The following is a 22,725-nucleotide window of genomic DNA, read 5'->3' as shown; positions in this document are numbered from 1 at the left end:
CCCGTGCCATAGTAGCCACATTCATGGTGGCTTCTGCAAACTTGCTTTACTTTGGGTGAGGCAAGTCTTCCACTGCAGCTCAGCTGACCGTCGGTGGCTTACGACGCCGTGGCAAACTTAATTGCTTACGAGAGCATGAATGTGCCTTGTGTTCAGGCTGCAGCTCCTGCTTCTCAGGGAGCCTCTGTAGCCCAAGAACTGGCTCCAGTATGAGACGCTAAGGCAGGCAGCTCCATCTCTGTTTGCTCCCGCGGCTTTCCTTAAAGTAGATGTACAAATCCAATAGTGTGGGCCCTGAATTTCTTCAAGGGTTTGCTGTCCTCGCACCGAAGCAGAATATGGTTATAGATACATGTCATGGTCAGCTGGAACACGTTGCGTTTAATATAGCTTTTAGTAATTGTTTTTTAATGCAGTTATTTACTTTCTTTAGTTACTGTAGAACTTATGGCCTTGGAAATTTTAAATAGCTACACCCAAACTGAAATGTGGCCTGAATCATGACTCTCTTCATGCAGCAGTGCACCCACCGATGCAGTTTCTTGCTGTGATTTTTATTTGCGGAGTTGGGAGAACCAGTGTCCAGCTGAAAAAAACTGATTTTTTTAAAAAAAAAAAAATCCTCCTCAAAGCTATTATATTGCAGTTTGTGGAGAACATGTGTGTTTTCCACTCTGAAAGGAAAAAGATTGCTTCCCCTTCCTCCCCCCACGCTGGTAATGTATTTTTATGGTTTAGAGTCAAAGTCACTGGGAAGATTAAGTTTTGAAAGAGATCTTTGCTCCCTGTTTTATTTAAAACATTTTATATCGCTCCTTTGTAGACGATCTCTGTTAGCTAGGACATGGGAAATGATTATTTGAATAAATGCTTGATGACTCTGGTAGCTTTCATCAGCCCAGCTTGAATTATCATTGCTAACCAGTCGTTTTATTGACTTTAATTACAAGTAATAATATCAAAACTAGGACAAAACAAGACTCCACTGAGAATAAAGTACCACAGTGTCGCACAAAAGGGCGGAGGACCCAGGCTGATGAGATCTTTGAGCCTGGAGCAGAAGATGTTGTATGGCTCTGGGTAACTGTTTCCTTTGTGTCTCGATTTTTTTTATTATTTTTTTTTCTTCCCTATTCTCCTGCCATCTGTAAATTCACAATACAGTGTCTAGGTGTGCTGTGAGGTTTAATAAACAAAATGTGGGGTGCTTTGCCAGATAATTAGCGTATATGGGTCACGTTGTTAATTATTCAAGTGTGCCTGGATGGTTTTCAAGCAGAGGCGGATGACCCGGGGAGGATCCTTGGCCCATCTTTTCCTTCTCTTCCCACTGAAGCCGGAGCAGAGGACGTGGCAGGGGGGAGAGCCCACCCTGCGGACATGGTAGGACACTGCCCTTTGGAGGTTGCAGCAAGGGGGAACTGCTGCGTTGCTTCAGTCTGAGTGGCTGGGGGGGAAGTTTGGCACTTCCCAGTCCCGTCTGGGAACTTAGACAGCGTGTGGGTTTGGTTTTTTTTTTTTTAAAGTTATGTATTTATTTTTGGCTGCTTACAAAGGGAAGTACAGTCCCATCTCGTTGCAGCGTGAATTGAAAGCTTAGCACTCAGCAGGCCAGCTCTGCTGCCCCGGCCTAAGCCTCAACGTACTCCGATAAAAGCCCTTGTCAAGATGCAGCTTTTCTCATCTGCGCTTCCTCAGAGGGCGGACAGAAGTGGTATGTTCCACGAGGAATCTTTTAAAATCTTTTCTTCTGCTTTTTTTTTTTTTTCTGGATAAAATTCATTCCGCCCCGCTGCCTTTTCAACAGTAACATGCGTGTTTTCACTGTGCAACATCCAAACCACCAAACAATACTAATGGGAGTATTTTTACATTGAGGTTAAACAACAGGTACTTCTGTCCAACTCTGAGGTTTCATTTTAACACAGTCTGGCCAGCGCAAGGGTGTAAATCATTCTCCCTCTTCTCCAAACTGCTGGGCGCCCGTACCTCACTAGCATCGTTAGAAGCCCTGGATTTCCAGCTCCTCCAAAAACTAGACCCTGGAGGCATTGAATCGGTATGTTTGAACGGCTGTCTGCGTGCGCGTGGTTTCTTGTGTCGGGCCAGAACGTCTTTTAACATACAAATTTCAGCATCCCTGAACAATCCCAGTCGTGCTTGGGTCAAGCGCTGCAGCCAACTGGTGTCTCCTGGCAGCCGAGCAAAGTCATCGGCGTATTTTGATGGAGCGGGCAGGTCCTCCATGCTCAAAATGGATATGGTCATGCTGGAACAGGGTGGAATTGAATTAGATGGCTCGCTTTATTAATTTCTTAGCTTCCTAAGGGAAAGGGCAACGTGGCTGACAAAGCTAAGCTCTTGGGATTTAGAGTCACCTTGCTCTCCTTTCCTCCTCTGCTTACATCATGGTTTGGTTTGTCCTTGGGTTAGAAGCTATTGTTTCTGGATTTTTCTTGCAATCTAGATTTTCTTGCAGTTTGAATTTTAGCGTGTACGTGTCGGGAGGGTGTCGGTGGACCGTGGTGGGGGGAACATAAGGAGTTGAAGGGTCACATGTTGTGTTTATTTAGCATGGCCAAAGATAAGATTTGGCACAAATCACCTTTGCAGCTTAACTCCACTGCAGAAATTGTCAGAGCAATCACCGTATTTGTGTTTATGCAGACACCTGTAGTAGTTTGGGGTGAGAACAAGGGCACCTTACAGATGAATAGCTGTGTGCACTGGTGTGGTTTGGTGCTTAGTCCTGAGTCACAGCAACCAGCTTCTGCCTCCAGCTGTGTCACTACCGCGTGGTGTGACCTTGGCACGGGCTGGAAGCCGACTGTGCAGGGATTGCATCTTCTTGATTAATGGCCTTGCTCAGAGTTATATCCCCTTGGTTCGACAGCACAAATAAGTCTTTATTACCCCGGTAGCAGCATGGAGTCCTGGCTCAGAAAAGGAGCACAATCCATTCCTGGCTTGGGAACCATCGGCACAATTAATTGTATTTGGATTGCAGTGTAAAAATTGCCAGTAAGGCAGAGATGCTCAGGCCTACAAACGTTGCCTGAGTTTAATTAAAAGGATGAGTTTAAGCAGCTTTGGGCACAGATCCTTTATACTTCTCTATTGGTTTCTATCACTGTCTCAATAATGAATTGTCAACGAGCTCAAATGAAATGAGCTTTCGTTCTGCGTGGCATAAAGCTCTCAAAGCGGGGAGAGGTAGCTACTTCTGAAGAGGGTTTTAGCAGTGTGTAAAATAAGGGGGAAAAAGAAGTTGTTTCTCCTTTCTTGGGTGTTCATAGGGTGGAAATCACAAATGCAGCTTGTGTAAGAATGAGCCTCCACTCAGCGATTGTCCGTGCAGAGGACAGCTGTGCTCCAGCAACGCATCCAAGCCTTACTGCCTGCTTCCAAAGGGACTCATGCGAGCCTCTCCCTAGAAGGTGGCGAAGCCCTTTGCTGGGCTGGGGCGAGGAAACTGAGCGCTTTGCAGGATGGGGCCCTGGGTTTTGCAGCATTTCAGTGTGTCGGAGGGAGCACTGTGAGTATTCTCTTGGCCTCCACATTAAGCTCTCAGATTTTCCCGGAGAACTGGGCAGAGCGAAATGCAGCCCCAGAAAGGGAGCAATTAATTAAGCAGCTCTGTGCCGCCTTCTGGTGTTGACCCCAGCAGAGCCTGTGAACTGCATCAATGCGCTGGGGTTTGCTGTCCAGAGCTCTGATCTGGCTGAAGCTGACTGCAAAGGGACTCGTTTCAAAGCCTCTCTTGTGTTCTTTGGTAGCACGTACAAGGACAGCATTACAGACATTACTGCTCTGCCTGTAATGGCTAAGGAAAAGGGCTCGACAGATTATTGGACTTGCTTTTTGCCTTTTCTTCCCCCCCCTCCTGTGTGTGTGCTTTTGTTGGAGATCAGGAATTAGCACTATTTTTTTTTTTTTTTTTTTTTTTAAAGACTCTTGAGTGCCCGCAACCCCAACTGACCTAGGCACTTCTGGAGGCTTAGCTGGAATTTTGAAGTTATTTTTAAATGCTGGAAGTCTCGCTGAGGTCTGGGAATGTTAAATGATTGATTATTTGCATCGTAGAGCATAGGAGTCACAGCCCTGGACTGAGGCTCCATTGTGCTAGGTGCTGAATGCACCCAGAACAAAATGACTGGTTTTGCCCTCAGTACCGTGAAATCGGAGCGGAGTCAGCTCCCATCCCTCTTTTTTCTAATATATTTATACATGCTCAGTGTGACGTAGCAGTGTATCAAATCACGGACAGGTTGTTTTTTTTTTAAATAGCAGATGAAGTACAAATAAAGGTCAGTTTTGTGTAGCGCGCGTTTGCTTGATGTCTTGAATGGCAGAACACGATAAACAGTATATAAATGCCTGGATGAAAAATAATTGTTCGCACTTGGAGCTGATAAGAGTGACTATACGTATTTTTAGCTGTGTTTCTCTGGCGTGTCCAGGCCTCTGGTCAGTGCTGCATTGCCATTACCAGATGACTTGCATTTACTGCGCTCCTTTGATCGCTTTGCCAGCGTGACATCTGGCTTGTTTCCCTTTGCCAGGGTGCCAGGGTCGTGGGGAAGTTCTCACAGTTACTTGTATCTATCTTTTCCCTTTACAATTAGCCTGAGAAATGAAGGATTCCTCCCCACAGATGTGGATTTGGGTGGTTTTGGTGGTGTTGTGTTTTTTTTTTTTTTTTTTTTTATCCTGCCAAAGAGCAGGCAGGCAAATTCAGCCCTGCACCAGCAACGTTACGTTCTCTACAGGTTATCACAAAGCCCTTATCCCTGCTGTTGTTGGGCACCTTAGGATAGTCCATGAAGTTGTAGGGCTAGTGGTTGGTTTTGTAGATGTAGGTGGTGCTCAGTGTACAAGTTAGAGAAGATTGGTCCCGGCGGGATGCCTAGAGCTGAGAAACGACTAAAAACGGTTCCTGTGGGAGTTGTGCTGCACTTGTCCTCCCAAAAGCTCCGTCTTGGGCACAGAGAGGTTTTATTCTTGCAGCACAGAATTGATCTGTGACTGTGAAGTGTTTGACCACAGTTGACATCTTGGAGCAATACGGGGTTTTTTTAATTTATTCATTATTTTTAGGTATCTTGCAGCCAGAGAGCCCCTTGGAAGGTAAGTATCTAGTCATCATGCTTGGGCTGCTATTCAGGAGGAAAAAAGCACAGCTCAAAGTGCTCATAGCAGCCCACGTTGCTGGAGACTGTCATCTGCCACAGTAACCTACGCTGAGAGACGTGTCAGTGCCCGTGCCCGGAGAGCAGCTGAGAAAAGTGTGTCTCGCTGAAGCCAGACTGCTGCTCTGTGGGACAGGATCTCCCGCTAGCCAGCTGGTGTCACACTTGAGTTTTAAGCGTCGCTTTTTGAGAACTTCATGCCAGGGAGAAATTAGAGACCTGCACATCAAACCCAGCAGGCCTGGGTGGGTACTTCAGCAATTGCAAGCTTTTCAAAATATTTTTGTCCTGTGCCCAGTCACAGTCTGAACTTGTGACTAAAATAATTTGTTCTTTAACTGGAGAGCCCCAAATTGAAATATTTCAGCAAAAACCTGAAACATGGGCACAGGTGGCACAAGAGTCCGCATCTCCTGTTTCCCAGTAGAGGCCAACCTCCATGGCCTGGTAAGCAAAAGTTTTTTGACCAGTTCTTCCTTAAACATTGAACAATTTTGGCCGAGTGACTCACTGTTTCATATTTGTTGTTTGTATTGCTATAGCAGTTGAGGCTCTTAAGCTTTGGATCCAAGACCTTGTTGTGCCAGGTGCTGTAAGAACATGGGGAAAAAAAAAAAACCAAAACAAAAAAGCCTTGTGAGGAAGGACATGCGTTTCTCTGTAACCCAAGACAACAGATGGCTACAGATGGGGGAGCACAAGGAACTGATGAGATAATACTGACCTGTGCAGTGAGTAATAGTCTTGGTACATCACTTATCTAAACATTGCTGAGGTTTTATAGACACTATAGCAAAGGGCAGTTTGAAGGAGGATCATGAAGTGACGGCAGTAACATCGCATCCAGCGAGAAAGGCGTCAGAGGGAGAAGAGGCATGCTGAAAATGATGCTTGAGGAAAGACGTTTGCAGCAAAATCTGGTTAGCATTGTAGATGCTGTGGTCGTGTATGAGAGAGTACAGCTACAGGAGCAAAGTAGAGAAAGTTAGTTTATTTGTTTGAGCAGGGAAAGCAGGGCCAGTGGGGAAAAGAAACCTACAGGCAGGCTACGTATTCAAAGTCTTGACCTGGAACTTTCTTCTGGTGTGTTTACTACTACCAACTCAAGGAAAAAGAAAGTGCTGTTTCTCTGAATCGTAACCTTTAACCGTCATGTGGCGTGAGGGAACAGATGAGTGAAGCAGAATGTGTGTGTTCCTTTATTTGCAGCGCAGATGCCCCCATAAGAGGGGCAAAGGAAAAACGCCGCTTTTTGTAGCGCTGTTTATTTAAACTTCAGTTTAACAAAATTAGCCTGTGCAGAAACTTCAGCAAACATCCTCTTGAAGTTGAAAGCTTGCAGTGCTAGATGCAAGTCAAATGCCAACCCCAGCAATTAGCACGCTTCTTTTCATGAGTGTTAAACTGTGCTTAATCTCTACTGATCAAGTTCTTTTTCTCCGACGTGATGTCTACAGATAAAAATAATGTCAAGTTCAAGATGTACCAAAGATAGCAGCTGCCCAGTCCGTGGTTTTTCTGAAGCAGCTCGCTCTCTCCCCTGTCGTGGTTTGCTTCCCATGCAGCATGGGAGGAAACAGATATCATGGCAGCTGTTTGGGAAGTTCTCCCTGGCTTGAGGATGTCCCGAGTGCTCATAGCCCATAGTGTAAAAGGTGTTGCTTGGAGTGCAGCTTCCTCACAGTAAAAATAAAACTTTTAAAGGTGTGTTGCTGTTTGGTAGGAAGGATTTTTTGAAGGAAGTGGAGAATCAAGAAGGCTTTTGTATCCTGTGTAACACAGCATGACGTGACTGCAGAACAGGAGAGGATGTATTTAAATAGGCTCCCGAAAAGGTTGCTGGAGAAATTGCTTCATAAGAGGAAATGCAGTGGTTGCTTTGGCATAAAATGATATCCCAGATGTGTTCTCTGCAGTAGGGACCCCTTTTAGCTGCGCTGGTTTCAGCCGTGTGGAAGGAGCCCAGTTCTTTATCTCGAAGGCTCTTGTGACAACAACCTTTGGTCTTGCCACTAGAGGGGGACTGCAAGCTGTGCACCGCGCCTCGGTGCCGCCGGGCTTCGCGCCTCGGTGCCGCCGGGCTTCGCGCCTCGGTGCCGCCGGGCTTCGCGCCTCGGTGCCGCCGGGCTTCGCGCCTCGGTGCCGCCGGGCTTCGCGCCTCGGTGCCGCCGGGCTTCGCGCCTCGGTGCCGCCGGGCTTCGCCGGCCAGCTCTCGGTGCTAACACCAGCCGGGCAACTCCAGCAGCAGGACCCTCTCTGCTCTGTTGGGCTCTGGGGTGTCAGAGCACCCATAAAGGTCAGACCTTGCAGCCAAACAAATGTGAAGGGACATTTTCAAGGGAAGCCTGGTTGGTGCGGTGTCTGGTTGCTTCTCCAGTGATCCAGTTCTGCAGAATGTAATTTTTTTTTATTCCCACACAGCTACAAAAAGCGTCCTGAGCACAGATGGTGTTCAGGGAAAGATGAACAGGGTTTGTGAAACCTCCCTGAGTCCTGGAGAGGTGTGAATAACCCCTCTCCATGCCTGGATGAAGGAACGTAACAGCAGCATACCCAGCAGTGCCATTAAACTGGTCAAAGATGAAATGGAAACATGAGTGTTTCTAGATCCTCTGAGGAAAGTGAAGGCTTTAAGTATAACAGACTCGCTTGTGTGCTGGGCCTGACCTACCTGTTTCTTGTTGCCTTGCAGGGCTTTTACCCATGTGTTTACCTTTGGCCCGACGTTCCGAGCGGAAAACTCGCAGAGTCGCCGGCACCTGGCGGAGTTCTATATGGTGGAGGCTGAGCTGTCCTTCACTGAAAGCCTTCAAGACATCATGCAGGTGGGCATTCCAACTGTCCATGCAGGACTGGTGCCAGAACTTCCCCCTCTTCCCCAAGCTATGCTCCCGTCAGCTGAGGCTGCAGCTCCTTTCACCCTGTGTGAGCCAGGCAGAGGTTGCACAGGGACTTCCCAAGGATCAGGGTTTGCTCAGCAGAGGTAAGGCCACAGAGGGGATTTGGAAAGGAAGTTATAGGTGTGAACGCAGCCCCCATTTGAGTGGGAGGCTGCACAGTTCCTGCGTTGCTGGGGAATCATAGGATGGTTTGGGTTGGAAGGGACCTTAAGGATCATCTAGTTCCAACCCCCCTGCCCTGGGCAGGGACACCTCCCACCAGACCAGGTTGCTCCAAGCCCCGTCCAACCTGGCCTTGAACCCCTCCAGGGATGGGGCAGCCACAGCTTCTCTGGGCAACCTGTTCCAGTGCCTCACCACCCTCACAGGAAAGAATTTCTTCTTAATATCTAATCTAAATCCCCCCTCTTTCAGTTTAAAACCTTGTCCTATCGCTACTCTCCCTGTAAAAAGTCCCTCCCCAGCTTTTCTGTAGGCCCCATGTGTAAATGTGCTTGGCTGGTGCTAATGAGAGTGGCACTCTTCCCTTCAAAACCTTCAGCATCTCTCCAGTGAATCTGAGCAGTATTTATGCAGCGTGTCGCTTGGTGTGCTCTCTAAAGAGCTTCTTGAAACCTGCATTGAAATCTCAAGTAGAAACAACAGGTCCTGGGGTACTCTATTCACTGTGGCTTTAGCAGAAGACTGAAGGAAATCCTTAGTCAGCTAGCTTTTGATTTTTCAGGATTGACCTCTCGGTTGCAGTTTAACGACGTGATGGATGCTAATGCATTTTACTAGTCTCAGCATAAGCTAGCTTATGCCCGGGAGGGCTTTTGAGTAAACGTCCACATGTGCTCTCATATATCAGATAAGGTCCTTGGAAGGCTACTGGAGAAACAGCCTTAAAAAGAAAAAGACCTGAGGCACTGGCTACGGATATATATGAAACAACAACCAGGCGGTGATTTCTTCAGCCTGGATCATACACAGTCTGTTGGGTCAGTGTGGCCTGACAGCAGAGCTGACATACTCTGGCTCTTGTGCGTGCTGCTTCTGCATCTTGGACGTCTGGGTGACACTGGGCTGTGCGGGCTGACCCGTTGGGTATCTCTGTGGTCCACCATAAATAGCATCCCGCTCTTTCTTTTCTCTTTCCTTTTCTCCAGAACAACTTTGTGTGTTCTTAGAGCATGGCATATGTATGTGTTTATGCCTTAATCCTTGAGCCCCCTGTTTCTCTGGGTAATCAGGAGCTGATTGAAATCGTCAGTGCTTTTATCTAGTATAAGAAGCAGGGTCTTCTGTTAAGTGGTGTTTGAGCCCTTGAACACAGCATGAACATATATATCTCTACTCTTCTGCTGAGGACCCTCATTTCTTCGCTTTTGAAGTATGGACAGCCAGTTCAGACAAATCAGAGAATTAGATTTGAGAACTGTTCTGAAATGTGTAGGGCTTTTATTTGTAGGGGAAAGGAGGAACTTCCCTCCTTGGCTTGCCTTTTGTTGTTGCTAAACATCTTGTGAAGTCTCAGCCTGTGCTCTCCTCTTTCGTTTCTTCCCTCTGTCCCAAAGGCTTTGACAAGCATCTTTCCCTGTAACAGAAAGTCTCTTAGCAGCCATCGCTTTGCGTTCCTCATAGTGAGTCGACATTGCAACACGCTTACTTCTGGGATGTTCTCATTTGCAGAAGTGGAGTTCCCGTTTTGTTTATTTTTAAGTCATTGGGCAATCTCTCTTTTAAAAAAAAAAAAAAAAAAAAAAAAAAAAAAAAAAAAAACAAACCACCAAAACCTGACAGCTGCTCTAAAGCCTAAATTAAGTTTCTTTTTCCCCGCATAACTGACCTAAATTCAGTGTTCTCTCATGTATCTGTCCGTTGGGCAGTTTGTCTGTTTGTCGTCATCTGCAAGTTCTTTGTTCGGTGCAAAATGCCCAGTTGAAAGCCTTGGGGGCTCTTGGCCAGGGTTAGCATCTGAACTTTGTCCTCACATAAAGAGCCGGATTGTTTAAAATTTATTTTTAAAATTGGTATTCAACATTTGGACTGAATACCTCTAACTTTAGCAAGTTAGTGTGCTGGGAATGCTCAGCTTCTTCAGGGACATCTTGAAGTATTTGCTTACACACCATTAAAGAGCCTTGCTGCAAAGATTTACAGGTTTACCATTCACTGATGAGGCTTGAGATCTTTCTCTCAACCAAAGCTACAAAAGAAACATGGGATTTGATTACAAAATAAAAGGAAAAAGAAGATGTAATAACAAAATTACATGTATTTGGGCACAAAGGGCCTGAAATCTTAGAGCAATGGCCTTTTTTCTTCACTGTAATTGCACAGAGTAGTGCTCAGTTATTCCTAAATAAGTAGCACAGTTCTTGTGAAGTCTCGTGTGTCTTGATCATGCAATCTAAATTTCTTTTCTGTGCCAAAACGTATTTTAGTGCTACAAAGAAGCTTAAACTCCTGCAATACAGGTTTCACAATGCCTTCTGTGGAAAGCCCCCTGTGCACAGTGCAGCACTCCGCACCGCGAGGCTGGGTGAGAGCGTTACTGCTTTAGCGTCCAGGGCGTATGTAAGTTTATCTAAGGAGAGGCCTCTGTGGCCTCTTTCCAGAAGAGTCTACTCAAGAAGTTGAGTCAAGTTGCCCCAAGGCACTATTCCTCCAAACTGGATGAGAAAGAAAGGGAGTTAGAAGGTGGTCATGTAAGACAGTGGAAGGGGTCCAATTTGTACGGAAGGGTCTGGACTCACTTAGAGCCATCGTACCTCCGGTCCCTGAATTGGAGGTCCAAGGTCCTCTGAGGTCTCATCTGTCCTCCGAGATACCTGCTGCCACCCTCTCCCTTCAGTGCTGTGTGTAGCTGTATTTGTAGATCATTATCTTCTATTTTTTGTTCCACTCTCTTGGTAGTGCAGTGGATTTAAAGGATCCCGCTTCACTCATGACACTAATGAGGTCTCAAAAAGGCCATATGATGCAGTCATTATATAATTTCATCAACACACATACAAAACCATGCCAAAACCCACACGTTATTTAGGCAGTAAAGTTAGGAAATGCCAGAAGGAAGCTTTCTTGAGGGCACTTCTGGGAGTTATGCATAGCGTTAGTCTTCCTTAGCAAAATCACATCCTAGCACCACTGTCTCTTTAAGAGATGGAGGATACGTCTCCTTAAGATGGAGAATACAATTTTACATACATTATTTGAGCTCTGTCCTGGAGGCAGAAGTATGGTCTTCCCCTGGTTATGTACTTCATGAAAATTAATTTGCTGTCATTACAGCCCAGTGACATGGGCTCCGTTTTACAGAAGGGAATTCAGGCATGAAATGAAATCAGCAGTAGCACTGATTTTGGGTGCCAGTTTCAGGGACCTTAGATCTGAAACGTGGGTGTGGTTTGATTTCCAGGATGGTTTGCACTCCAGGTACTTTCTGTCTTCAGTGCCAAGGCTAAGACAGTTGGGCAAATCTCCCTGCAGTCTGAAGGGAACAAATGCTGGTAATCACATGGGAAAGGTTTGTTCCAAGTGTCTTGTGCAGCGTTCTTTAGGGACATCAGGTACCCACAGGGCTATAGGTTCCCTCTCTGAAGTGGCACGCAGCTGCCGTAGCTGAGGCTTGGTTTCCAAACTTCCACCACCATTTATTGTTCAGCTTTGATGGTCAGTGAAGCAGTGATCTGACAGACCAGAGTCTCCTTCCTTTCATAACAACAGCATCTCTCTAGAGCGGGTCCTGAGCTGTTGGTTATACAGCTGAGAGAGGAGACTTTATGACCAAGACGAGACGCGGATCTCCCCTCTGTCTGTCTGTATATGTGCGCACACGTCCAGTGTGTGTGAGCAAGCATGAAGGTGAGAAATAATGGTCCACTTCGTGAATGTTTCATATGTAAATACCCTGTGATCTACACTGCATCCATATGCATGTCCCAGGTAAATGCATAAACAAAAATCCTTTTTGTGATTTTTTTTCTGAAAGTGTCTTGTGTGATACAGGTGACGATTTGAACCCTTTTTGTAGTGCACTGCACCTTCAGTTGCCGCTGCTGACATTTACCACTTTTTTGTTGATGTTTCCCTCTGTTTGAACTCTGATCATGATTTTATTTGGGAAGAGGATAAGTTGCAGTATGAAAATACCCAGATTAAAATTAAACAATACAGTTGGGACCCGCACCTGATCAAAATCAGTTAACCATTTGGTTCCACAGCAACACAGGGGAGGGCCGGGACTGATACTGCTGAACTTCTTCAAGAGATGAAAATCAAGAGATAAAGGCTGGGAGGGATGAGGGAGAAGGCAGAGCTTTTACCTCTACCCTCCTACCAGCGCAATTTCTACATTTTTATTATGCATCATAGAATTGCTGAGGTTGGAAGGGACCTTTAAGATCATCAAGTCCAACCTTTAACCTACCCTGACAAAAGCCACTTCTAAACCATGTCCCTCAGTGCCCCATCTACCCTTTTTTTAAACACCTCCAGGGATGGTGAATCCACCACCTCCCTGGGCAGCCTATTCCAACATTTAATAACCCTTTCAGTGAAAAAATGTCTCCTAATATCCAATCTAAACCTACCCTGACTTAACTTGAACCTGTTTCCCCTCGTCCTATCACTTGTCACCAGGGAGAAGAGCTCAGCCCCCATCTCTCTACAACCTCCTTTCAGGTAGTTGTAGAGGGTGATAAGGTCTCCCCTCAGCCTCCTCTTCTCCAGGCTAAACAACCCCAGCTCCCTCAGTCGTTCCTCATAAGGTTTGTCCTCCAGACCCCTCACCAGCTTTGTAGCCCTTCTCTGGGCACTCTCCAACACCTCAATGTCCCTCTTGTAGCGAGGGGCCCAAAACTGAACGCAGTACTCGAGGTGGGGCCTCACCAGTGCCCAGTACAGGGGGATGATCACTTCCCTAGTCCGGCTCACCACACTATTCCTGATACAGGCCAGGATGCCGTTGGCCTTCTTGGCCACCTGGGCACACTGCTGGCTCATATTCAGCCGGCTGTCCACCAACACCCCCAGGTCCTTTTCTGCTGGGCAGCTTTCCAGCCGCTCTGCCCCAAGCCTGTAGCGCTGCGTGGGGTTGTTGTGACCCAAGTGCAGGACCCGGCACTTGGCCTTGTTGAACCTCATACCATTGGTCTCAGCCCATCGGTCCAGCCTGTCCAGATCCCTCTGCAGAGCCAACCTACCCTCAAGCAGATCAACACGCCCACCCAGCTTAGTGTCATCTGCGAACTTACTGAGGGTGCATTCGATCCCTTCATCCAGATCATTGATAAAGATATTAAAGAGAACCGGCCCCAGCACCGAGCCCTGGGGGACACCACTTGTGACCGGACACCAACTGGATTGAACTCCATTTACCACCACTCTCTGGGCACGGCCATCCAGCCAGTTTTTTACCCAGCGAAGAGTACACCTGTCCAGGCCATGAGCAGCCAGTTTCTGCAGGAGAATGCTGTGGGAAACAGTGTCAAAAGCTTTGCAAAAATCCAAGTAGATAACATCCACAGCTTTTCCCTCATCCACTAAGTGGGTCACCTTATCATAGAAGGACATTAGGTTTGATAGGCATGACCTGCCCTTCACAAACCCATGCTGACTGGGCCTGATCACCCTGTTCTCCTGCATGTGCCGTGTAATGGCACTGAGAAGGATCTGTTCCATGAAGCAACCAAATTAATGGGGTTTTGGACACCAAGAGTCCCACCTCTGAGAAGAGCCACTTGCTGTGATTCCCATGGCTTTTTCCCTGTGTAAGTCTCCTATCAGACATGTTTCTTACAAAATACATTCAGACCAATCACTTGGCCTATATCTCCAGCTCACGCGTTCCCTCAAACCAGCAGGTTGTCCTTCTCCGCTCATTTTTCATATAGCCTACTTTCTAGTCCTTCATTATGTTATCTGCTTAAAGCCATAACTTCTCAGCTGGAGAGCTTTTTCTTTTCTTTTTCTCCCCTTTTCTTTTTTCCCTCCACTGTTCGTGCCTAGTACACATTTGGCATAAATACGAGCAACGAGGAAGCCAACGCATGACCCACGTGTCTGTCTCTCTTGCCAGGATAAAACCTCAGTCGCAAACCTGGAAATATTTCTCAGATTGTTTTTTCCCATACCACCCACATCTTTTTTTCCACAAGAGGAAGCTGCTTATGTTGAATGCTGTGGGAACCTAATTGTTACTTTATCGCACAGCGAGGGGGGAAAAAAAGTGCTAATTAAACAACATGGTTTTCTGAAACCAGATGATACTTTCATTTTCTAGAAAGAGGAAGCTTAATGTAAAATCCCTTCTCTCTGCCTGGTGAAACCAGATGAATTGCCAAGAAGTTTTCTAATTTCATTTGCATAAGCCTTTTTCTAGCTACTTTGAAGGCAGTTCAAAGCTGACTGTTTGGTTATTTGCCACTCAGCAGCAGGAACGCTAGCTTTTCATTTCCTCCGAGTTTGAGTACCAGGAGGGGTAAAACTCTTCATCTGCATATGATAATGCTGTTCCTTTATTTGGATCTTCCCGTTTTAAACAGAGGGCCCGGATTGATGCAGGAGTCTGAAGGCCGAGTTTGGCTCCAGAGGAGTCAAAATGGGCTGATTTACTGGCTTCTCTGGGCTGGTGGAATGCAGAGATTGTTCATCAGCTCAGAGCAGTGTTTCAGCAGTTTGGGACAGGTGATGAAGAACATTCTAAATATGAGAATTTGAACAACGTGCCTGAAATCTCATCTTGGCAGTGTCAGTAGACCAGCTTCTTCTTTTCTGTGCCTTTTGTTCCTCTTACCCTGTAAGATCTGGTTCCTTGCAAGGCAGAGACCTGCCTCTTCCTCAGATCTGCTGGCTGAACATCAGGTTCTTCTTTTCACAGTTAGTGTCCCCTGGACTTTGCAGGGTCTAGGGACTGCTACTCACCTAGCTGCAACGAATGAAGCAGTTGGTATGCTCACAGAAAAAAAAAAACAGGAATGTGCCAGGACTTCCAGAGGTGGTGCGTGTTGGGAAAAACCTGGTCCTATTCCAGGCTGAGATGACGTGCAGCCCTGCTGCATTGCTCTGTTCCTTCCAAAGGAGATGAGAATGAGGAGGTTGATTGTGAAGATTTGGGATCACCAGTACTACACAGGTATCAGCTGCGTGCTTTGTGCCCGGCATGAGGCTACAAGGAGTCATGGGAACTCTTAATCTGCACAACAAGTGTCTCGGATGGTCAGCTTTGCTTAACCAAAAGGGAAAATTACTCTTAAAACGGGTTGGTCAAAATGTAGTGGCATCCCACGTGGGGTTTTTTTTTTTTATTTATTTAGTTTAGAATCAAAATAGCATTTTACTTTCTTCATGGGTGAAGCCCATTTTACTGGATAAGTGTATACAAATTGGATGATAATGTCATTTAGCTAATCCACATTAGTTTAGGGAAATGAAACCACATCTTTTTTTAGTTTCGCAAACGTCCCTGCATTAATGAATCCTCTGCTGTAGCTCTCTACTCATTTTACTGTGCAAAGTCTCTTTAGCTGGGATCTGTTTGATGGGTAGGCTCTACACAGTGCAAGTTTCTTCTCCTCTTCTTTAGTTCTGCCTCTTCTAAGAACAAAGCAGAAAACCAGAATTGCTCATTTCAGGACAGACTCCTCACTAAAAATTAAACTGAGACCTGTCATTGCGAATGGTTGTAATGTGTGTATTTGTGTCTGGCTGTTGCTTGAATATTTTAGCTGTGCTTTTTTTCCCCTGGAGATACCTGACTGAAGATACTGAGGCCATCAGCGGACACTGAAGCCCTAAACCCATAGTAGAAACAAAGGTTCCCAGCCTCTTCAGCTACTGAGCAAGCCTGCTACTTAGGAGCATTAGCAAGCTGGTACCCTCTTATGCAGTCTAACCGTGCAGAAGGACAGAAGCTCCTTCTGGACCCTTTGGCTGATGTGTACCGTGTTTTATTTATAGTCTGGGACATCTAAGCAGTGTTAATTTTTCTTGCGCTCCTGTTTTCTCTCTTAGGTTATGGAAGATCTTTTCAAGACGGCAACAAGCACCGTGCTCTCCAGATGTCCTCATGATGTTGAGCTTTTTCATAAACACATAGCTCCTGCCCAGAAGGTAATAAATGTGACAAGAAAGAGCTGCAATCCTGTTATGCATTTTGGGGGCTCTTGGCTATAGGGAGGCTTAATTTTTTATTATTTTTTTTTTTTACTGTGTTGTCCTATGTTAACAAACTGTGAAGAACTAAAAGTCGGCCCGAGCTTAAGTGATTGTTCAGGCCAACAGGAGAGGACACGCATCATCTAGTAGCCTCTGAATAATCAGCTCCAATAGTCGGGTACCCTTTTAGCACTGAACGGCCAGGAGTGGATTTTGACCCATATCTACATCACAATGCGGACCTATAAATTAAAACTTAGAGGGCGGTAGCTATTCTGAGTTTACTCTGGGCTCCTGAATCCTTAAGAGTAGCTTTACATTTCTATTTTCTCTTGTTTTGACCAAGGACAGGTTGGAACAAATGCTGAAGAACAAATTTGTGACGTAAGTACTTCTATTTCAAAATGATCTGGAAGAGGGCTTTTGGGGAAAGAGTTCCTGTTTTGTATATGTTCTTTTTCTTTCCCAGCTCAAAGTCTTCTGGGTTAGCATAACGTCTCCAAAAGAGCATGAACTGCAGTTCCCTTTGTACTGTTCACCCGTTGCCCTTTCATCTCTGCATGAGACTGGTACCTGAATCCCCTTGCCTTTGGCTTTTGCTTCCCTAGACAAGATCCTCTTTCTATAAGGGTATCCCCCTTCCAGCATGAACCTGTGCAGTGGTTTGCTCGCTGTCTTGCTTGGTTTTGGCTTTGGTGCTCTGCCTTCCTTCACACTTCCACTCCAGTGGCTCTCTTTTTATGAAACTATTTTTTGATATTTAAAAATCCTATTCGGTTTTCTATTCCCCATTGCTAGTGCAACTCCTTTTCCCAGTTCTTTGTGTGCTAAAGAGCTGAAGGGGGTTCGTTTTTCTCCTTGGCCCCCAAGAATATACCTCCTCTTCTTTGGTCTTGGCGCTCTCTTCAAATAGCGGTGCTCTTTACTCATCCCACAGAACATTGTAGGGCTGCTCAGCCCAGCACTGGTTTTCCTGTTAAGCAGCTACAGCCGTGCTTGGGCAACAGGATCATTCATGATAAATCCTCTCTGGGCCTTGTGCTTGCACAGACACAGTGGGAGCCTTCGGTGAAGTCACTATCTCCCTGTATCAGTCCTTCTCTCTTTGGACCTAACTGGTATTCCTGAAAGGACAGAGTTGAACTCAGCTTCTCCCATGGTCCAAGGAAAAAATAAAACGAGTCAGCCCATCTCTCCCTCTCTGTCTCTTTCTTCAACTGCTGGCAGATCGGGGGCATTCCTGGCTTACATCAGTTACATGCGTTGAACCTGTGGCAGTGATACACCTCATTTGGACCTTGGCCTTGCATAACCCAACCACGTGGAGCCATATATTCCTTCCCAAGTTATTTCCTCCAGAAGCCTTCCCTGTGTTAGTGAAACCTCGTAGCTGGGTGTAAAGAGCTCGTGCTCTTTAGGGAATTTGGATTATAGTTGGATTTAGTCAATGATACAGAGAGATTAAATTACTATGGTGACGTTATTCTTTCTTTTCTCTGTCCACAACATTTGCTTGGTGTATGGAAAACTTGTCAGCAAAAGTATCTTCCATTGAGTCTTGATTTCCAGTTATCAAACCTGCAGCATCTTTCACTGCACTTCTTGTTTCCTCTGCCACGATGCCATTCTTTTGTCCTGGTGGAATCACAGAATGGTAGGGGTTAGAAGGGACCTCTGGAGACCATCCAGTCCAATCCCCTGCCAGAGCAGGGTCACCCAGAGCAGGTTGGACAGAAACGCATCCAGGCGGGTTTTGAATATCTCCAGAGAAGGAGACTCCATGAGCTCTCTGGGCAGCCTGTGCCAAGGCTCTGCCACCCTCAAAGTAAAGAATTTTTCCCTCCTGTTGAGATGGAATTTCCTGTTTTCCAGTTTGTGGCCATTGCCCCTTGTCCTGTCATTGGGCACCACTAAGAAGAGTTTGGCCCCATTCTCCTGACACCCACCCTTTAGATATTGATAAGCATTGATGAGATCCCCTCTCAGTCTGCTCTTCTCCAGGCTGAACAGCCCCAGGGCTCTCGGCCTTTCCTCAGAAGAGAGGTGCTCCCATCCCCTGATCATCTTCATAGCCTCTGCTGGACTCTCTCCAGTAGTTCCCCTTCTCGAACTGGGGAGCCCAGAACTGGATCCAGGACTCCAGATGTGGCCTCACCAGGGCAGAGCAGAGGGGGAGGATGACGTCCCTCAACCTGTTGACCACGGTATTTTTAATGTACCCCAGGAGACCATTGGCCTTCTTGGCCACAAGGGCACATTGCTGGCTCATGGTCAGCTTGTCCACCAGGACTCCCAGGTCCCTCTCTGCAGAGCTGCTTTCCAGCAGTTTGGCCCCTAACCTGGACTGGTGCATGGGGTTCTTCCTCCCTCAGTGCAGGACTCTACACTTGCGCTGGTTCAACTTCATTAGGTTCCTCTCTGACCAACTCTCCAGCCTGTCCAGGTCACTCTGAATGACAGCACAGCCTTCTGGTGTGTCACCCCCTCCTCCCAGTTTTGTGTCATCAGCAAACGTGCTGAGGGTACACTCTGTCCCCTCAGCCAGGTCATTGATGACTCTGTTGAATAAGACTGGAGCCAGAACTGACCCCTGGGGAACAGTGCTAGTTACAGGCCTCCAATTCCAGGAAGTCATTGGAGAATCTGCTCTCAGATCTGTCAGAGGAGTAGAGAAACAGTGCTGCAAATAAATCTCTCGGTTTTTGCAAAGTAAAATAAAAATGTTTGAGCTGCAAGCCCTTTGTGCGCTGGGCTGTTATTTTTACCTCACACCATCCTGAACAGTAGCTCTCTGTTGTTGGAGGTATGCCAACGACGGCACGTTGTTTTCTTAAAAAAAATCCACATTTCTATGAAGCAGTTCTCTATAGACCTCACTTCTGAGTGCAATGCAACATTGCAATAATACAGAAGTGTCTTGGGAGCTTCGCGCTTCCTGCACTGCACGTTGCTGAGGCGCAGGAAGACACAGGGTTCTTGCCATATAAAATGGGGTTTGGTTTCTGTCCAAAGAAGCATTGCTGGGAAGTCTGACATCACAGCACAAATTGGCATGGTGGTGGGGAAATGCCTCCTTAATTTTCCAGTGCGGCACTTAGCCAGTAAACTTTCTTGTTATTCCTTTCATAGTTATCCTAAAGACTTTTTTTTTTTTTTTCCCCCCTCCCCTCTTGCAGAATTTCCTACAATGAAGCAGTGGAAACTTTGAAGCGAGCTTCTCAAACTTTCACTTTCAAGCCAGAGGTAGGTAGGTGCCCAGTGGCTTGTCCCTGTGGCCGTTCATGTCCGCAGCCAGCCTGAACTTTGGTTGATCTCCTTTCTCTCTTTCCGATACCATGAGAGTTGTTACTTCTCGCAGGTTATCATCTGCCTCCTGGGGTGCTTGCTCAGCTGTGACCCACTGTTATGGTTTGAGAAACTCATAACAATTTATTGTCGTTTAGACAATTATTCTCTCACCCAGTGACCCCTCCCCACCCAGGAAGGGGAATCAAGTTAAAAGAAAGAAACGGAAGGGTTGAAATATGAATAGATTTAATAGGATAAGATTAAATAATTAACATTACTAATACTAAAGAACCAGTATCAATCCTGATACCAACAGAAAATACACAAGGATTATACTCAGCCAATTCCATCAGCAGGATGCTGTGCACTCCCAGCAGGGATGGCAAATGTGGGACACTGCGAGCGCTGCGGCTTCGGGAGGAAGGAAAGGGCTCAGGGGTCCGGCACCAGGGCAAGGAGTTCTCTGGACTGCCGCCATCAAGGGGGAGAGAGACCACGCAGCAAACATTCTAATTTATATTGAATGACGTTCATGGTATGAAATAATCCTGTTGGCCAGCCTGGGTCAAGTGCCCAGGCCTTGGTCCTCCTCATCCCTGCACCTGGCAAGGCTGGCAAGGCTTGAAAACACCGAGACTTTGAATCCAACATAGCCTAGCTGGCTATAAAGTAAATATTTTCACGAAGTCAGACACTAGAGTCTTCTAAAAGTGCAGTTTTCACAAGCATTAGAAGAGAAATTAGTCTTGTGTCGCTCAAACCAGGACACCCAGGTATAACTTTTGCCCTTTGGGGTCGAAATGGGAGCAGCGTGAGGAGTGAGGTGTAGCAGAAGAACACGTAACATTTGAAGGAAAGGAAGTGATGAGTCTGCTGCTGAAAGACCAAGGCTTTAGCAAAGAAGCTTCTTTTTCCCATGTGCAAGGAGTGCTGAGTGTGTTGTGGATTCAGTAGCAATCATCTAAGGAGAGCTGCTCTGATAGTCCTCAAATAAAGGAATGATATTAGGATGGCATCAAAAGTTTGACAAGGACTAATAGCCAAAACCATGTCAAAATACCACATCATCTAGATGTAGGTAAAGGGAATCCCTTGTCTTTCCAAAGCATAGATGTTGACTGGGAAAAAAAGCCACACGCTAGTCTTTCTAACACTGTTAGATTATGGTTTTCTAAAAATCGTATTTTGCCCAATTTCAAACACACACACCAGTAGGGAGAACGTTCCTGGTGGTGCTCATCTCATGTGTACACTGATTAATCTTTATCTCATTCTGATGCTTTGAGGAAGATAACCCTCTGGCTGAAGCCACCTTCGTAGCCAGTTGGGTAGCTGTCTCGTCTCTGTGTACAAGTGGGTGTAGATCTTCAAATCCTGTATCTGTACTACCTTGATCTGAGACAGCAAACTCAGGTTATTTTCACACGAGGAGAGTCTGCAGAATATCTGTTCCCCTCTTCCCCTTTCACTCCCCAATATTCTTTGCACATCGTATAATGGACTGGAGGGCCCTAGGCAAAAGCCACAGAATTTGTAATGTCACTGGAAGAAAGGAGAAGTGAAGGACATTGCAAATTTTCAAGGCTTCTGATAACAAAGAATTGGTTAATAGGATGCTGGGTTTTCCTAAGTGGGAATTAATGGAGCATGTAACAGGACACAGCAGGGAAGAGAGCGGTCAGCCTAGCAAAGCTGCTTTCTGTATACCAAAGGTAATACTGAAATAAGGCCGGCGTGCTGGGTTGAGTAAGCTGACTTTGGATAGGTGCCTGTTTCCCGTAAGCTATGCAGAGTGTGGGTTTTGGTTTGGGGGTTTTTTTTGTTTGTTTTGGGGTGGTTTGTTTTTTTTTTTTTATGACTTGATACCAGATGCTTGGGCTTGATGCAGGGATGATCTAGCCCTGTTCTGTGGAAGTTAAACCATGTTATTTTCATTGCTTTGCTCTACCTTAAAACCCGTAAAACTCTGGCTGCTTAGCAGATTTTCCCAGTGGCCTGTGTGAGAGGTCGCTCTGCTTGGTTTCATGTTATTCAAAGCTGCACGTCTCTCCTATGCAGGGATTTTGCTGTGTCTCTTGCCACAGGCAGGATGCGCCGAAGCAGGATCCCAGGTCCCTTTTGCTTGTCTTTACAGTGGGGCTGTGACCTCCAAACAGAACACGAAAAGTACCTGGTGAAGCACTGTGGTGACGTTCCCGTGTTTGTGATTAACTACCCGTATGACCTCAAACCTTTCTACATGCGGGACAATGAAGATGGACCTCAACACACGGTGAGTCCATAGGTCATGCTTTCACCTCTTTTTTGGCTAGGTGTGTGTCTTAGCCTACAAGAGATAGACAGATGAGGATAGTCTTCTGCTGGGCCTCCGGTCCAGAAGTCCAAGATAAGACATGACCATCAGGTCCTGTTCAGTCATTTTCCTGTTGTAGAAGTAATTCCCACATCCTCCTGGAGGAGGAGGATTCAGGAGTTAGATAGTGTTAAGTTTTTGCTTAGGTCCTTTAAGACAGATTTGTGGTGATTTCTTTTCCTGGTAGACTTCTGTACTACTAGGTGAAATACCTAGAAATGCATAGCTCCAAGCAGCCCGTGATTCTCTTGTCGTTCAAATCTACCATCCATGTAATTGTCAAGTAGTAGATGGACACAAGACGTAAACTCTTCCTCCACAAGTCTCATGCTTTGAAGGTGTGAATTCCCAATTGAACTGAGACAATCCGAAACATTGCTTCTACTAAAAAGAGCTACTACCCCACCGTGTGCCACGGTCATTTCACAGTTCAGCTGTGGGATAAGAGAAGTAACTACAAAACAAAACAGAGAAGAAAACCAGCCCACACCTAACAGCATAGGTGGTAAAACTGGAACCCTAACACTTGGATCAGCACATCAGTGCCGTTGATCAATTGGTATCATTGCCACTAGAGCTGGCTCAAGGAATGGGGGCGTACAGGGTAAACACAAGATACACGCATCACAGCAGCTTAAACTCTAAGGGAATGGTGGCTTCAGGAAACTTCCCCGTGTGTCTCTGCTTCCTTGTGAGCTGCTGTTGGGTTCTCTATACCCAGCACAGGCTTGCCTACCTGCACGGGTTGTCACCGGAGTAACCTGGTGGGATTCAGTTCAGACCACCTGCAGTGGAAGTCCTCAGTCTGGGACGTCACTGCACTTGTTCAGGTTTTCTGTAGGCCTACTGACTTTTA

At 46.3% G+C, this 22,725-nt stretch overlaps 1 protein-coding gene across 2 annotated transcripts in view; it reads left to right on the top strand.

Annotated features, from left to right (window-relative positions):
- The window catches only part of NARS2 (asparaginyl-tRNA synthetase 2, mitochondrial), a 58,702-nt gene that overhangs the window by 24,515 nt on the left and 11,462 nt on the right, over positions 1 to 22,725 (top strand). Inside the window, exons 7-11 of one of the 2 annotated variants that reach the window (XM_074572382.1) lie at positions 7,882 to 8,014; positions 16,085 to 16,183; positions 16,575 to 16,612; positions 19,405 to 19,471; positions 21,651 to 21,788. In XM_074572382.1, the coding sequence (XP_074428483.1) occupies positions 7,882 to 8,014; positions 16,085 to 16,183; positions 16,575 to 16,612; positions 19,405 to 19,471; positions 21,651 to 21,788 (475 nt within the window). The remainder of the gene's footprint in view (positions 1 to 7,881; positions 8,015 to 16,084; positions 16,184 to 16,574; positions 16,613 to 19,404; positions 19,472 to 21,650; positions 21,789 to 22,725) is intronic. The other variant, XM_074572383.1, reaches the window with a different exon arrangement.

Source organism: Larus michahellis, chromosome 1 (genome assembly GCF_964199755.1).
Source record: "Larus michahellis chromosome 1, bLarMic1.1, whole genome shotgun sequence".
Classification (NCBI taxonomy): domain Eukaryota; kingdom Metazoa; phylum Chordata; class Aves; order Charadriiformes; family Laridae; genus Larus; species Larus michahellis.
Note: the sequence above shows the minus strand (reverse complement) of the source record. Positions and strands in the feature narration are given on the sequence as shown.